Source organism: Columba livia, chromosome 10 (genome assembly GCF_036013475.1).
Source record: "Columba livia isolate bColLiv1 breed racing homer chromosome 10, bColLiv1.pat.W.v2, whole genome shotgun sequence".
Taxonomy (NCBI): domain Eukaryota; kingdom Metazoa; phylum Chordata; class Aves; order Columbiformes; family Columbidae; genus Columba; species Columba livia.
Genome location: NC_088611.1, coordinates 15,939,783 through 15,956,778, shown reverse-complemented (window position 1 = coordinate 15,956,778; position 16,996 = coordinate 15,939,783). Strand labels below are relative to the sequence as shown.

Below are 16,996 nucleotides of genomic sequence, written 5' to 3'. Positions count from 1 at the left end.
CCCATGTGATTAGTTAATAATATTTAATGACTTTTGCGCTGTTCTTATCTTCATATGTGTTACTAATTACAAGATTCTTGCAGATTCTTCGTTCTGGGTCTTAGGCTTATAAGAACAATTTAGGGAACAAAACCATTCTTTTTAAGACAGGGCTTTCAGGCATCGTCAATGTTCATTAAATTTTTTTGAATGTGAAGTAGAACTTGGTAAATACATCATCAAGGCTAAGGCTATGTATTGATGTAATAAATGTTCTCTTTCCTGTTCTCTGTTGCCATTTTAAACATCCACAAGATGTTTTTTCCCAGGAAGCCAGTTCCACCCTGCTGGATTTCTATAAGCATTTGAGTATTCACTATGTCTTTGGAGTCTTCTTTCAATCTGGAGTCTTCTATCCATTTCCAAGTAGGGTTCTTTATTTTGTAAGTAAGAAACAACCCTTGTTTCACCTGTATGGAGTGTGTGTTGCAACAGGAAAAAAGTGCCTTGCACAGAGTGTGGCACCTTTCTCCATGCCAGCTCTTTTGGAATAAGTACCTGTGTGTGCAAGCTTTCAACCAAGCTAAATGTGGTGTAGTTTTCCCTCTTCCCTTGAATTCCTTTATATGTACCATATGGTAAGACCCTGAAGCAGCTTATACATAATAATTTGTTGCACGGCTATCCTTGTCAAAAGTGTTAAATGATCCTCTGTAATGTTTCCAGGTGACTCTGGATACAGGAAGTATAAGCTTAGGTGAGGTTAATACTGCAAGATGTTACACGTGTGTGGAGCTGGCTCAGATTTTTCATCAGTATCTTTTCTTTGCGGAAAATGGCTTTTAAGTACACCAGATTTTATTTTTTTTTTTAAATTGAGGAAATCTGTTAATGTTGAAGTTTTATTTCCTTTAAAAAATCTATGAAAGGCAAAGTTTAAAGTGACTTTATACCTCCTCCCCTTTTATTTAACTATGTATTTATATAATTTTGTTTCCAACTACAGAAAAAGTTAAAGGGGAAGAAGCTTTTTATAGTATTCCAGGCTATAATGAGCTATGATTTTTACAGCTAAGAAAACAACTTTAACTATTGATGAGGTGGATTGAAAATATTTTTCCTAAGCCTCCCTAATAATTTATAAGGTGGTTTTGAATTCCAGGTTTTCTTCGTGTTGAATAACTTCTAAATCAGACTGTTGTGTGGCACTAAATCTTACAGAGATCTAAGAATAGTAGGTCAGAAACTACAAGGTATTTTTAACCAGTCCAACCTATATTCTTGTCAGGAAGCCATACCAAATTTATTTAGCGGGACCTATTTTCTGTAAGCCTATGTTTAGCGTTACTTTTTACCACTATCCTTTATTTTTCTGTTGATTGTGTACCATGATTTTGTGCAAAACTGATACCAAGCTAGACTATTGGTGTCACCCTGTTCTCTCATTTTAAATTATGCTAGAGTGTTGTATTTTCTTTGCAGCCTTTTTTAGCCTCAGCGTTTACTGAAAACTAGCATCAGTATTTCAAGAGCTTGTCATCTCGTTCTGTAAAAATTCCTAGACACTGGCTGTCTAGTTCTGCAGATATTTAGATAATAAAACAGAAAATTTTCAATCCAGTGACTGGGGTAAAATAGAAATAGGGTTTCTATTTTATTTTTTTATCTTTTTCAGATCCTGAGCAATGTGGTTCTTTCTTAGCCTTGTAAAAAGCTTTCCTAACATGGACCCTTGTGTTTCTGTAGAGCCAGCACATTTTCATAGAATTACAATGTAACGAGAGAAGGGAGAGTGAAAATACTTGTTGCGACTGTAGTAACAATAACAATAATTTAAAAATGCAATATTTTATTATCCAAACAGTAATCGATTTTGCTGTCTGCTGCCTGTGTTACCAAGATTGATTAAACGTACTGTTAATACTGTACTTTAAAAACCAGGTTCCTATCAGATAATAATGTGACCGCAAGTTGTAGGCTTTTATGTAGGATTTCTTTTTAAAATTATTTTTCACTTTGTAACTCAAAGAAGCGTGTACAATTCCAGAAATTTTGACCAAAGTATTTTGCAAAGTACAAGTCCTGGAAATATTTTGCTTGTTAGAAAGATGCTTCTTTACTCCTGATTTTCTTGTGAAGGGAGACAAAAGCTTATCTTAGTAATTTAAAAAAAATAGTGCTGCAGGGTCCTTTTAATAATTTTTGCCTAAGTTAAAGGCCCTGTCTCTTGGTTAATCTAGATTACACAGGTGGCATCCTGATATTGCTCTTTTACAGATAACTTCACAGGAATTATGTAACAGCTTTCCACATTTCATATCTGGATCCTACTGAACATATATGAAGCCTGAAGATCAACTATTGTACATTGAAAGTGATTGGTCATTAATTTTTTAAAGCTTGTCAAGCTCAAGTTGAAATGACATGATACTGGGAATTTAGGTATTCAGTGTAGAAAACTGACCTTACAGATGCAGAGATGCTCCCAGTGAATGAAAACATGCATGTCATGTCAAATGTGCTTTAATTGAGGAGGGGAAATTATCAGACATTAGAAGTGCTACACGGGATCGTGGTGCCTGGTTCCAGTGACTTAGTAGATTCCCACTTGGCAAGAAAGTCAAGGTGTTTTAACAGGTCTCTCGTGAAACTCAGTGTCATGAAACTGCTGCAATACAGATTGGATGGTTAGATTTTTCTTTTAATCTAAAAATCACTGACACCGTAGGCTTCAGCTGTCTGTGCGATGCCTCAGAGATCCCACACTCTGTGATTTAAAATGACTGTCAGGTAGTTTCAGGGTAGCTTTTCATGTATTTTGTAAGGAAGCAGCCTCCCATTCTTTTAGAATTGTTTTTGGCAGGATTAGTCAGCTATCTAGTACCGTCTTAGTTTGTTGGCAGGATGTTTTCAGTGTGGCTTTCTTAATTTTTTAATTTTTTTTTAATGAGTAAGAGTGTATTTTCATTTTTGCTTCCCCAGTCCTTCATGGGTTTGGTAGCATGTGCATTGTGCCCTGATGATCATCAGTGGCGTGCCAGAGGTGTCAGAGGAAGAGGCGGATAACGAATGAGGCTTTAACACTGACCAAGGAGAAGAATTTGTCTTTGTTGGCATCGGGCCAAGCAGTAAATGTATTTAACTGTGGGCTGAAACACTGGATTAACAATAAGTGTGTTGTGAATATCATATTTACTTGAATCATGCTTAAATGTATAACTGTTAGTGCTACTGAGGAAATTTTGCACAGGGATTACAAGGGAAAAGGGGCATTTCCTCCTGTGGAAAGCAGTTCTTGCCCAACCTCAGAGCGGTGTTTTCTGAATCACGTGGCCAGATGCTTTGACTTGGCTAAGAAAGCTGCATCAGAGCTATTGCGCAGCTTCTGAGTCAGCTTTTCAGATTTTAATAAAAGTTGGTTGGCTGGGCTTGTTTTGTTTTATTTATTTTTTTTTTAAAGCAGTCCAAATCTGTAAAAGAAGACCCAGAAATTTTAGAGGCTTTGAGCTTGGCTGCGTCATGGAGAGATGTTGGAAGAAACGCTTCTATCCCAGAAGATGAAGAAAAAGAGTATCAGGTCTATATCGATAAACATACGTTTCTCCTTTTACATTGGGTTTATGTTTTGCTTTGGATTATTTTATCGTTTATTTTCTTTTAATAGAGTAACTCTGTCTGTGGGTAGTGTTTAAGCACAGCTACAGTTTACAGTTCCCATAAAACATGATACACTGAAGCCTGTTCTCACCCCCTGATTTCTGAGTGAAATACAAGCCTGAGCAGTGAAACAGAAATAATCAGAGGCATGGTCGCATGCTTTGGCGATGCCTGCTGAGTTTTAGGTTTTAGTAAGTCATATGTTGATTGAAAACACTGAACTTTGTTTCAGACAATCGCTATCCTATCAATAGAGACTGGAAGTGGGATAAAACCCCAAAGAGAAGCTGTGGCCTTAGGAAGAAGGCACACTCTCCTCAGTTTCTTTTTGTCTCTTGAGTCGGCCAGATGTACATTTACAATGTAAACTATTGCTTCACTGCCGTCAGAGCAGGTGGTTTAAAGAAATACTGTAAGAGATGTATGTAGAGAAGATAACTGGTCCTTCCCAGCAGAGACACTCAGGTCCAGAGGGTCAGATCCAGTTGGTGACATTTCCTCACCTTTCTCAGGCTGGTTGTACCAAAGGGAAGGTTGGGCTGGCTGAGGCCAGTTGGGTGGTGTTCCCATGAAGATGGGGAGAGCCAAATGCTTTAATATTTGCTGGTGTTTCATTAAAATCATACCAGTCGGCACAGCTTGAAAGGGGATGATGAATCTGCACATTTTCTACTCAGTCGCCGAAGTAGGAATGTGCTTAAATCCTGCCTATATCCAGGGCTAAGCACCTTTCTCTAGGGAGCATTTTGGATTCACGCTCTCTTGAAATTAGGATCATAAGCCCTTTCTTTCAAAAAAGGGAGCAAAGGTCAATCTTTGCTTTCAAAACCCAGGAGGTGGGAATGGTTCTGGTTCCCTTTCCGTCATTAGCAGAGCTGTTAGCCGCCAGGCTGCTCGCCACATGTGTGGGAGACTTCAGCCCAGCTCTCCTCCTTCCTGAGGGGATTAATGCCCCTAATTCTTTCCATCAGAGTGAACTTTGTAATCACCAGGCTCTTGACTAGTCAGAAAGAGGGAGTGAACATGATGGTATAGCCCAACACAGAAAATATTAAACTAAGGGATTCAAGGAAATAAACCATAAAAGCAAACTAGTAGGTTTGGAAGTGCAAGAGAACAACATACAAGATAATTTTTGCGTTGCAGACCAGATTCTGTTCAAAGACGTGTGAGTGCCTTCCTGGTGATTTCCAAATTTTATTTGCAAGCAGGGATAGAATTTGGAGTTGAAAAGTATAGGCAAACAGGAAAAAAATGTGCAATAAAATAACCTTATTTGTAAACTGTTTTGGTGAGTTGCAAAAGGTAAATAGAAAAATTAATGTCAAACATTGGGAAAGTGATAAACTGGACACATAATACATTATCCATAAAGTGTGTGTATATATGCATGTATTTATATATGCATGTGTATATTCAGTTGAGATATGAAAGTGGTTATAGGTGTGTCCAAAACATTAAGCCCAAAATGTTATTTCTCTTGATAGCATTTATAAAACTTGCAAGGTAACTTTTCTTATAATAATGTTTTAGAAGAGACTTGGTATAAGCAAGCATTCAGGTTTACTTGTTTTCTCTTTTGCAAAATGTTAGCGTAGAATGTCTGAAAACCACAAGGACTTCTTTTTGGTCCTCTGCCTTTTGCCTTTATTTTAATAAAAGTTTAAATGTCGATTATACATGGAGAGAATTGAACTAATAAAGTGGAAGGGCAGATAAATTAGATTTTATAACTTAAATGAATAAAGATTGGCTTGTAAGAGAAGAGAGTAAAACAAAGCTATGCTAATAACAACTACAAGTATGCACCTGTGATTTAGCTGTTCATTGTAAATATTTTCCCTTCAGTTTCATTTCAGTGTCACTTTGGCAGTTGCAGGTTGGTTTTTTTCCGTTTTTGAGATCTGCTTGTGGTTTTTGCTCTCTCTGTGTGTGTGCATATATATATATTTATACATATATATGTAAAGTTATGGTGGTGTCAAACAATAAAACATCCTGAAATAAAATTGTGCACATGTGTATTAAAATAAAACATATATTATTTTTAAAAATATAGTGAATTTGAAATTTAATTTTAAAAATAATTAAATTGCACTTGAGCTGCAAACACTTTGCTAGGATTAGAATAGGAGGATATTTACAGTCAGGTTTTCTGGTAAAGCTTTTCTTTCCCGGGTTATGTGAAATATTTGCACAAACAGGAGCAACTGGCTGTAACTGTAGTTTGTATCATCAGACAAACGGAAGGAAATAGCTCAAGAGCTGCTGTTTTCAAATGTATATGTTAAATAATTCTGTCCTGATCTTGCAAGCTCTTGGACAAGCTTTGAACTTTATTAGTCCTCTCAAACATTGGTGTAGACTTGTAATATGATGATAATACAGGTAACGAGTTTCCTAATGACTGGATTATTCTTATCAAATCTTCTTTATTTATAATTGCCTCTGTATAGAATCTGTTCCCCATTGTGTCTTTCTAGGACTGGTCTACTAAATTTGTCACAGAGATTTTGCAAATCTAAGACAGCCTTTTTGCAACCTACATTTTCTTCTCTTTGTGCCTGTATCAGTGAGTAGAATTGTGGTTCTCCTCCTTGTTCTGCTAGTGGATCTCCCTGTTGCTCTTCTGTGGAGATGGATGCTATGAGAATATATTACTCCTTTGAAGAGGCCTCTTCAGCTTATTTGGCAAGTACAGTCATCTTTAAATAAGCAGTTGTTCTCTCTTGGCTTCTGTGCAGGTGGTGTCTTTTAAGCAGCTGCAATACTGACACTGCTTGGGGAAAAATAATTAACAGGTACCCCTGGCACAAGACAGCTTCTAGTAGGTTTGGGAAGGGTACAGGGCTGTTTGTTGTGGCTGAGAAATGCATTACAGTAATTCACATCACTTCCTAAACTTTTTTTAGACCAAAAAATTATCTACATTGTTAAGGATCCTGAGTTTGTGAAAATCAGAATGCTTGGTCTGCTTTAGTTTTGAAATAAAGTATTAATTAACTGCACGTGTGCAGGAAAACAGAGTCTATATTGAATGAAATTAGGAAAGAGGAAGAGTGGAAATGCCAGTGCAATTGCTTAAAGATCCGAAAACATGATGCATAAAGAAGTGCCAGAAGGATGTAATTCCGTAGCTTAAGAGAGGACTGAGTGAGAAGACAGGTCTATTCAAGAGCATTGCAAAGCGGGGGGCTCATGGCAGGTGGGGAAAGAAAGAGGTCAAATTGCAGCAGTGAGGATTCAGGATGGACAAACACAGTTTTCTAGTGGAAGTATTGAAATGGAATAATCACCTGCGGAGACAACGGTGCTCCCATTGCCTGAGGTCCGTCACAACAGGTCCAATCACCTGTGTTATTCCCACCAGACAGTTTATTTGTCATGCCCCAGGGCTAAGTGATGGGCTCTCTGACCTTTGGATGTTGCTTCCATCCCTGCTTTGGTTAACGGACCTCTAACTACACATTGCAGGGATTTTAATGAGATCAGAGTACAAGACTGATACATGCTGAAACCTATTTTCCACCTTTGTGACCTGTTTAGCAGTTCTATTTCATCTAGAATTTGTTATTTCTATAAGAATGGCGATGGTAGTTGTAATGTAAAGGTTATATTTTTTAATCAGTTTGTTTTTTGGGGGGTGTTTCTTGTTTGTTATCCTCCAAGGCAATGCTATAGCCCATCCTCCTCCTATTTAAATACCATTCTCTACTGTAATGTTGCTTTCAGGCCAGTTATGGAACCGTTATTCTACCTGAAAATACTAGGAGGGTTTGTGGAGTGGTTTGTGGGGAAGGAGTGTGGCTGGAGTGCGGATCAGAACAAGCCGTTGTTCCAGCTGGCTGCATGCATGCACGAGGCAGAAACTGTTGAATTCAATAGACTGCAACTTGACATTTGGTTCCTACATAGGTAGTCATGTTCAACACTGAGCTTTGTAATCCCATTTAATTTAATTTTATCTGTGAATACGTATCCCCTTAGGAAAAACTAATTTCTAAGTGGAACTAGCAGTAAGAGGAGGTATGCTGTGTGATGTGGAGGTTGTGTGTCTACTGCAACGGTAAATGTGAGAAGAAATCTTGTGTTTTTATAACGCTTCATTAGCATTTCTTGACGGTGAGCAGAAGAGTGAGGAAACTGGAGAACTGATTCTTCACAAGACATTATTAGCCATAGCTAATCATTTAATAGCTAAAGAGTATGCTAGCACACACTTACACAGCTGTGGCTTCATATCTGTGTGTGCTTTGCAAAGAAGGTAACTGCTACTGGGAATATGTAAAAATGCAAACGATCATATTCTCCAGGTAAATAATAACCGAAAGATCCTTTCTTTTGTTCAGTTAAAGAGTATCTAGTGGTTGTTAGATTAAGGCTTGACTATTGAGTGTCCTATTAATAGCTACATAAGTAGCAGTAGTTAGAAAAATGTATGATTTTAATATAGTATAATAAACAGCTGTGAATTAATATAGCATATAAATGTGTTGAATTCACAGTGTGTCAGAAGTGGCTTGGGCGGGCTTTGGTAGACGTCTGAACCATTGCTATATTTGGGTGAGTATGAACGTATTTCTTAAAATGAAAATGTTAAGGTTTTAAAGTTTCATGCCACAAGAAAGATATTTCTGATCTCACTAGTATCACTAATGTCATTAGTGTTAACATCGGTGTTTTTACATAGGTAGTCTTTGAAAGGTGACTGTTGCATCTTCAGCTAGTGATGAAACTTCATATTCCGTTTCTTAGCACGGCCTAGCGTGTTTCCTAGCAAACAACCAGGATTTACTTGAAAAGCGTTATAGTGCTATTTGAAAAATATTTTCCCTACATGTACAACTTAAGTGTTTGTAACAAAATGCTATTTCATTCTCCAAAAATGAAGAAAAGCAGGGAGCCATGGGCCAGATGCTTGTGAGTCAGAAGGCATAAGAAGAAAAACCCAAATAATTTAATTTTTTAAGCTAGTTGTAACTTTCTAGAGTGTGAGATCTTGGGGGTTTTTTTGACTGGGATTATAATTTCTCTCATTGCCCTAGAATTTTTCTCTATCTCCTTACCAGTCCTGTGTCTCCTGCGAGGCCGTGTGCTCTGCCACCAGGTGACAGTCACTGGTGGGCAATGGGAAGGAGCACTCAGGGTTGGACCCTGCAAGTCTCTGAACTGGTTGGCTTCTCTGGTTGGAATTTTTATGGTGCTGGACAGCAATAAGTGTCACTGCAGCTTCTCTCCCTTCTGAACTGCAACAGAGATACTATGAAGAAAGGAAGAAATAAAAAGAGAGAAACTGAGAAAATGTTGCAGTGCAACATTCACGAAAGCAAGCTTCAGTAATGCTGACAATAATGACCATATTTCTTTTACATCAGTAAGACCCTTGTCCTAGATTAACAGAAATATTTTTTGATAATGGAAGAAATGCCAGTTTCCCACTAAATTCAGTTCCAATGAGTAAAGTAGGTTGGCCAAGGTGCCAACCGGGGATAATAGGAGTGGAGGAATGTGTAACTGTAATCTCATTTGATCAAATGAGGATTTCCTCACAGTCTCATGGGCACGTGTTGTTGGAGAAATAATTCCCTTTTTGCTTAAGACATTGTGTCTTCCACCACTCCCTATCTGCCCATCCTCCTGTTGCAGTCTCCATCCCCTCTTCTCACTTTCTAAACTCTGTCCCATCATTTTACAGATGATTATTTTCCTTCATACCTGTTAGAAAGCTGTCTCCTGACTCTCCACTCTGCCTCTATAGGATAGGCTATAGGTTTTTTCTCTCCCTTTCTCCATATCGGTGCTGTTTGCCTTCCTAACTCGTCACTCCTAACCAGTTTGATGTAACATTGCAGGTAGAAAAGGCAGCAACACTCAAGCAAAGGAACAACAGTTTCTCAGCACTTGCTGTGTGGGGGTGATTGCACTTCATGAGATTAATACTGCCCGATAAGAAAGCTATTGTTATAATAAATACAGTTCAAAACCGAGAATTAATCTATACATTTGATTGATCTCTGGTTTCAGAAACAATATCAAGTTACATTCTTGTTTATGTATGTTCAAATCCCAAGCAACTCTTTAGAAAGTGCTGAAGTCATTCTGGATTTATGGAAGTACACTTGAGACCAAGTTTTGGCCTTCAGTTTCAATAATTATTTACAGTTATATTGTTTGTATTAATTATTGGCATTGGTCAAGGGGTTGTGATCCTTTAAGCGCTTTGCAAACAGTCTGTGGATCTTTATCACTAAAAAAGAGTAACTAAAAATCAGAAGATCTTGATTTTTGTTTAATGCAAAAAGCCACAAGCTTTTGATTTTTTAATGTACTAGTTTAACTGTGGAAAACTACGAATTTTTGAAAGGAAAGGTGCTGTAGTTACAGAAGAATAAGAAATCAACCAAAGCTTTCATTAGGTCTTTATTTTCACGTGTTTGTAGTGAAAAACACCACTGTCATTTTATGCAAAGTTTTACCATTCACAGTCAAGCGCGTTTCCAGAGCCAGTCTGAGAAACTCAGTGTATCGTTTGTGCGGGAAAGCTTCCTGAGGGTTAGCAGCAATCTAGTACAGTTTGCTGTGTGAAGTTCATGTACAAGAAACACAAGATAGGGATAATTTTGGTATTATGTCAAGATTATGTATTAGGATGACAGGTATCACAGTCCCTAATAGGTTGCAGAGTGTGGGGATAATGAAGAGTGATGCTTTTTGTTCCTAACCCTGCCTTAGGCCTGGTAGGTAACTGTGGGCAAATCATTCCTGCTTCCTCAATTTCTCTGTCTGTAAAAATGATGATAATGATGTGGATTATTTTGTGTTTCGTTTTGAGGTCTAAAGGGAATACATAGGAATGAAGTGGTAGGAACATGATGAGGAACATAAGGTGGTAAAATAAGCATCTGTATTACAGCCAGCTTTGTACTGGCAACTGATTATAAAATTATTGATTCTACTGTTCTTTCCTGTTGAGGGTATTACTATGTACTTGTTCACAGGACTGTAGCAAAAAAATCTTGCTATTATTTCTTGTGCTGGCCTATCTTTCAGCTTCTCATTCAGAATTTACCGTTAGGTCATTCTGCTTTTATTCTTACACATTACCATCCCCATGAGCGACAGTTAAAGCTGTAGTTAATGGAGGATAAGGACAGCAAAGGTCTGTCTGTCTTTCTTTTCTCTATCTCCTCCCTTTCTATCTCTCTGTCTCTCTTTGGCCATTGAAAATGTAGGTCATATTGCATCACCATAAAATGGAACAGTCAGAAAGGTGTTTGAAAAATGCTGACACCCTTAGCCTGGGGTGCATGCCAGTGTCCTTTGTTTACATTGAGAATAGTGTTGTACCTGGGTAAGAACCAGCGGCTCTGTTAAGGTTAGTGGTATGGTACCTAAATTATGAGTCAGATTTTAAGATGACTTTCATCTGCCTGCAGTAATTTAAAATTAGACAGATAAAATGCAGCCACTCAGGATAATGATATACATGAGGAGCTAATTTCAAATCTTTAATCTGCAATAACTGTGACAGTGTAGTTTGAATAATATTACCTTTAACAGAGCAGCTCAGTAATAAATTTTGCAAATCATGTTAATCATGTACTCTGCATTGTGTTGATTAGCTGTGCCTTTCTGTCTTGCAAAGTATGTTTATATTATGCCTTTGTATATTGTTTTTCACATATACTGTTTTACTTCATGCACCCTTTTAAATGAGCCAATCAGGATTTTATTTATTTAAAAAAAAAGGAAAATCCTGATGTCCAGTGTCTTATTGCTTGCTACTAGTCTTTTGTTGTTTGTGTTTCTGATGTAATACAAGTTGTAATTGGTATGAAATATTCCTATGTTGTAAAATGTGCAACATATATTTTTCTTCTCTACAGTTGTATATAAATACCATTTTTAAAGAAAGATATAAATATAATTTCAACTATCCTTATTTATCTTAGTTTGCTACAGTAAGCTAATGTGTTTTATGGATTGAACTTTCAAATGGTAGTGTAAATCATACTGCAGGATGCAGCTGTTTTGAAATATAAGACAAGATACTTGCTTATAGGGTTTTTTTCATTATTTCTGAAACCAAGTATTTTTTTATCCTGTCTGTTCCATGCTTTGTGTGGTTGTACTTAAACAGCTCAAGTGCAATATGCAAAGGCTTCTTATGGCATTGTTAATCTTGCTGCTAAGAAAGACTTCCAAGTTAAAAGACAAATTCTTGGAAGATAAAGCTAAAATTAGTGACAACATGTTTTTCTGAGCAAAATTATGGATGCAAATCTTTTTCTGTTGCCATTAGACAAAGGAAAATGACAGTAGGCAAAGTTAAGACCCGTGAAGTGCACTTTGGTGTACGTAATTATGTTGCAGCTTTTAATCAATTTATTTAGAATTATCTGAAAGGTGTTGTTGCTTCTCCATTGAAGACATTATTTAAATTTGACCCTTCTCATTATCTCCTCATCTGTACCCTATCTCATTATCTATACTTGTGCATGTTTTAAATAGTTTCAGAATAACTTGTACCATTATTATATTTTGCACTGAATATCCTGTTGCATTTGTGTTTGCACAAATAATAGCAAATATTTAGGTAATTCTGAGAAATATATTGGTATACATGGGAAGTTCAGTATCTATTCACTATTTGAAGCATGTAACTGGTACTTACTTTTTAATATCTGTGAAGATGTGAAGAATTGTGTCTCCCGAAGGGAACGGGAGGGCCAATTATTAGAGCCTGCAGCTCTTGTACTGTCTTTGACCCCCTGAGATTCTGCAGTCAGTGGGTCCTGAGTCAGTCTCCAGCGCAAATTAGATCAGCCTGAGCATTGCTCTGATTTAGGAGCAGCCCCAAGTCTTCTGGCCACCTCCCATTCCTTCAACACACGCCTCCCACACCCACTTTTCCAGGGGCAGACTCAGACCTCACTAGTTTATCCCCATGAACAAAATGTTTAAATGAAGCCCAGTAGTGGGGTGATGATGCCTAGCATGTGCAAATCTTTCTTTATATAAATGTGTACATTGTATTTTGTTGTAAATTTGAGTATTTAGTAGCTAACAAAAGAGAAAGAATGTTCCAAAATTCAGGCACGTTTCTTTGGTGCCTTTTTCTGACAGCTGAAAAGAAAAAGAGTTAAAGGAGTTTGAATAGCTGAGGCTTTAGTTGTGATACTTTCAAAAGTTAGGGAAGCTTTATCACATACATTTACTTTTCCTTTCTTTTAATGAGTTGCTTTGCAATTACAATTTTCATGTAAATATATTTCCCTTAAAGAATCATACGCTTTAGTCGTCATAACTATGCCTTTATTACGTGCATCTCTGTAGACAGAGTTTTAACTGGGATGGAGCTTTTGCTCTGCCAGGCTGTGGTTTCCTGTCTTGTGTATCAGTAACTCCTCAAAGGAGCAATTGCGACCAAGTTTCTTTGATAGTCAGGCATCGGGAGTGACATAATGCCAAGTCTGCTTCATTGGTTTGAAAATGCAGGCCTTTTTCCATTTTCTTGGATTGCTGCTTTGACTGTTTTTGTCATCTTTCAACGAGCTTTCCCTTTTCCAGGGTACCCAAGTGCTTACCTTCTGGAGAGAGAGCTCCTCCTGCCGCCTTCGCAATCATCCCATCGCTTCCTCGCATTACTCTTTGCTGACAGTTGTGGTGGTAATTGACCTGCTGTAAATTCTCAACAAGAATCATTCCTGTTCTTTGCCACCCATTATCCAGAGAAAGACTTCTCTTTAGAGGGTCGTTAAGCTGTCACTTTGCTCTTTTGAAACTTATTCTCTTAACTTCCTTCAAACTCAACTCCAGATGTAATCCCTACAGCAATATTCACAGGTGGCGACATAATATGCTCTGATCTCTCATATACGGGAGTAAAATTCTTGCTGTTCCTTCCTTCACCTTCATCTGGTCTTTTATCACTTACTTATTGCCCTATTCCTAGATTTTTAAGTCTTTGGAGAAGCCATCTGTTTTATAGGTAGTTTTGTTTTCATTTTTTAATGAAGTAATGGAAATTGTTTTTTGAATAACTAATAATATTTACATCAGGACAAAAGGCATTTTGCATGCAGAGCTTCTGTATCCCCTGAAGAAACTGGGGTAGAGATGAAGCGAGTTACTCCCACAGCAGGGGGGATGTATGCTCAAAGGGATTGGGACTTTAAGGCTAAACACTGAATGATCTTCTGCGAAGGGGGTGGTCCATGTGAATTCAGAGTCTCCTGTCCTAAACATACTAAGGAAAAAGGTATTTTTGACAAACACTGCATTGCCTTTGCCAGTGAGCAGCAGCAAGAGTTGAAGAGAAAGCTTTCTACAGCAGTATTCAATGAGACTTGGATGTGTAACAAGGAAATACATTTTTTGAGATTTCTACTAGTGCAGAACTTTGTTAACAATCATTATTATTAACCATAATGCAGAACAATGACTGGAGAGGAAAGAGAGAAAATAATACTGGACTTGCTTTGAAGTGTTGTCCACTGGAGACAAGAAAATTCTGGATTTTATAGGGTGTAGCTAGAATATAATTAAGCTTGGATGTGCTTCTTAAGATCAATTATGTCACTGAGCAGAGTAAAGCTTAGAAACATATCTGCAGGTGATCTCAGTCAAGACAGCAGCAGCTGCTAAACTGCAGTTTAAAAGAAAAAAAGGGGGTTACCTTCAGTGCCTAAGAACTTAGAGACATGAGCTCGGTTTGCAGACGGCTTCCGGAGGAGCAGCAGAAGGCAGGGAAACGTTCGTTCTGCACCTTCCAGTGGGCAGAGCCTGCAGCCCGCGGCACGGCGGGGGTGCCCTCTTGGACCGTGTTCCTCTGGTCTGGACTTTAATCCTTGGAGGGGAAAAAAACAGGTTTCTCTGAAGTGTCATCCAGCCCCAGCGCTAGATTGGCTTATTTATATCTATCTGCACGACTTTTTGGTAGATGCAAAAAAGGTCGCCAGTTTAATTTCAAAGCACTTATGAAAATCAATTGTTTGATCTTTAATATAATCTGTGCACAATGATGGTTGAAGTTTTTTTTTTTTAACAGGGCTTTGGTTTAGCTTTAACCAGTTAGGCATTGGTTTATGCTAAACCAAAGCAAACCAGGCTTCAATTTGGTTTATATAAACGGTAAGTTTATATGTATTGAATGAAAGGATTTTAAAAAACTGAGCTTGAGATGATGAAAGTTCATTTTGTAGGAACTCAATCTGTACATCTCCCTAGTTTTTGTTAAACTCTTCATCAGCAATACAGTAATAGTCACTAATGACTATTACGTGAGGGATCATTTTTAGCTATCCGCGTTCTCTGACGTGGTGGTAAAAATGTCAATGGCTGCATACGGAGAGCCCCTGTTGTTAGAGTCGTGCTATATTCTAGAAAAATCCTGTGTAAAAAATCCAGCGCTGTCATGTTACCAGCTTGTGATACAGACATAACCGTCTGCTTGGGAACCTGGTCAGTAAGAGTCGATGTAAGTGCAGTAACTGGGGCGAAGACTGAGATTTCATCCAATGCATACCTTTCTGGTAATGTCAGGCTGCCATTTAAAGAGCTGCTCTGTACGTACGAGTGCATAACAGCTCCCTGCTTACCTTTCAATTTTAAGTTCATTGCAGAAACTATTCGTAAAATTGATAAAATGCTCCATATTAGTTTTTAAATAGGTGTATTTACAGTTACAAGGTTTCAAATGTCTTACTGCTATACTCTTATTTTTTGGTTTTCTTTCAGAATTAATCAGGTACAAGTTAGAAAAAGCTTCCAACATCTGAACAGATGAAGATCAATTGATGAATCAACCCAGCGATTCACCATACTTTCAAGGTACTGTGACTTGCTTACCCAAATATTTTCCTTAAGCATAATATTCACATACTTTAGGTGTGAGAAGCGTGGAGAACAGGATATTAACAGGGTTGCAAAGCAAGTCTGAAGTGTTACCAGATGCAGTGGGGAGACTTTTTTTATTTCGAACTGCAGGTGTTTAATATATGTTTCAATGGGAAATAAAGTGACCTTACAATCAACCTAAAGGGAATTCAATGCATGGAACAGTCAAACTTAAAAAGTGAGTTGGATTATATATTGCAATCACATAGATGAAGTGATTTGGACAAGTAAGATGTGGCAGAGAGGCAATATTTTCAATTTATTTCTTATATTTTAGAAGAAGCAAGCTTCTTTTTCTAAGTAATTATTTGTATCTATCCATGTTTCCATGATACTTTAAAGCATTTGAAGGCTGTTAGGTTCTGGTATAAACCATAGCCTCCCAGCTGCATCAATTTTGTTATCTCATGAGTTGAGAAAATAGATTTGTAAACTGAGGCAGATACTGTACAGTTGCCTAACACAGCGAGGTTATTCTCCATGACTTCACATTCCTGGCAGAGTGTTTGGAAAAGGAGAAAATTCTGATAATAAATTGAAATTTTGGCTAAAGAGCTGCTAGTGCCAATTCTTTTATCAGGTACTGATAATTCATTGAAACAATATCTGTTTGTTTCTCTGTTTTCTTTACATTTATCTCTGATCTTTATAATCTCATGCATTTTACCATTTTGTATGTTTTTGCTTGACACCAAACAAGAAAAGACTTCACTCTAAGTTAGCATTTTTCATATGCACAGACTTGAAGAATCCAGTCTGTTATTGCCTGGCTAGTATTTGCTGTGCAAATCGTCTTTTAATGTATTTTAAAATAGATTGCAGCAGAAGGGGCCATTACAGTTAGCATGGAGCGGGTCTGCAGAATTTATTGAAGTGCCAGAGTTAATCTGGGCTCAAGAAGAGCGAAGACTGTTTGTCACGGTGTGGCTCTTGCAATATGTAAGGTTGGAAACTGTAATATCTGAGGTTTCTATAACAAAATATTTTTCCCTGTATTTTCCAGCAGCCTGAGAAATGTCAGTGTTTGTGAACCCAGAGTGCCTGGGGTTGCAAACTAAGACTGGCATTGTTCTTATCTACTTCCTTACTCCTCATCACTAAATAGGGCCACAACATTTATCAGATTTTCATGTAATTATAGGAAGGTCTGGATTGGAAGAATCCTGTGGACATCATCTGGTCCAGCCTACTGTTAAAAGCAGGTTATCTGAGGCCTGGTCAAGCCAAGTGTTAAATATTTCCAGCAAGGGAAACTCCACCATTATTCTGGGCAACCTCTTCCAATATATATTTATTCTCACATTGAATGTTTTTTCTTGTACCCAGATAGAACTTCTGAAGCAACTCGTGCCTGTTGTCTCTTGCTCCGTCACCATGTTTTGTGTGAAGAGAGTACCACCATCTTCTTTATAACCATGTTTTACTTATTGGAGGACTGTGATTGCATCCCACCTGAGCCTTC

At 37.7% G+C, this 16,996-nt stretch overlaps 1 protein-coding gene across 15 annotated transcripts in view; it reads left to right on the top strand.

Moving 5' to 3' along the window:
* The window catches only part of ATXN7 (ataxin 7), an 84,574-nt gene that overhangs the window by 2,557 nt on the left and 65,021 nt on the right, over positions 1-16,996 (top strand). For 5 of the 15 annotated variants that reach the window (XM_065075541.1, XM_065075537.1, XM_065075540.1 and 2 more), the window contains one exon: positions 15,376-15,468. In XM_065075541.1, coding sequence (XP_064931613.1) covers positions 15,435-15,468 — 34 coding nt within the window. In that variant the 5' untranslated portion in view covers positions 15,376-15,434. Of the gene's footprint in view, positions 1-3,439; positions 3,557-6,119; positions 6,328-8,141; positions 8,200-13,206; positions 13,306-15,375; positions 15,469-16,996 lie in introns of those variants that run through there. The other 10 variants (XM_065075547.1, XM_065075542.1, XM_065075539.1 and 7 more) reach the window with 7 other exon arrangements.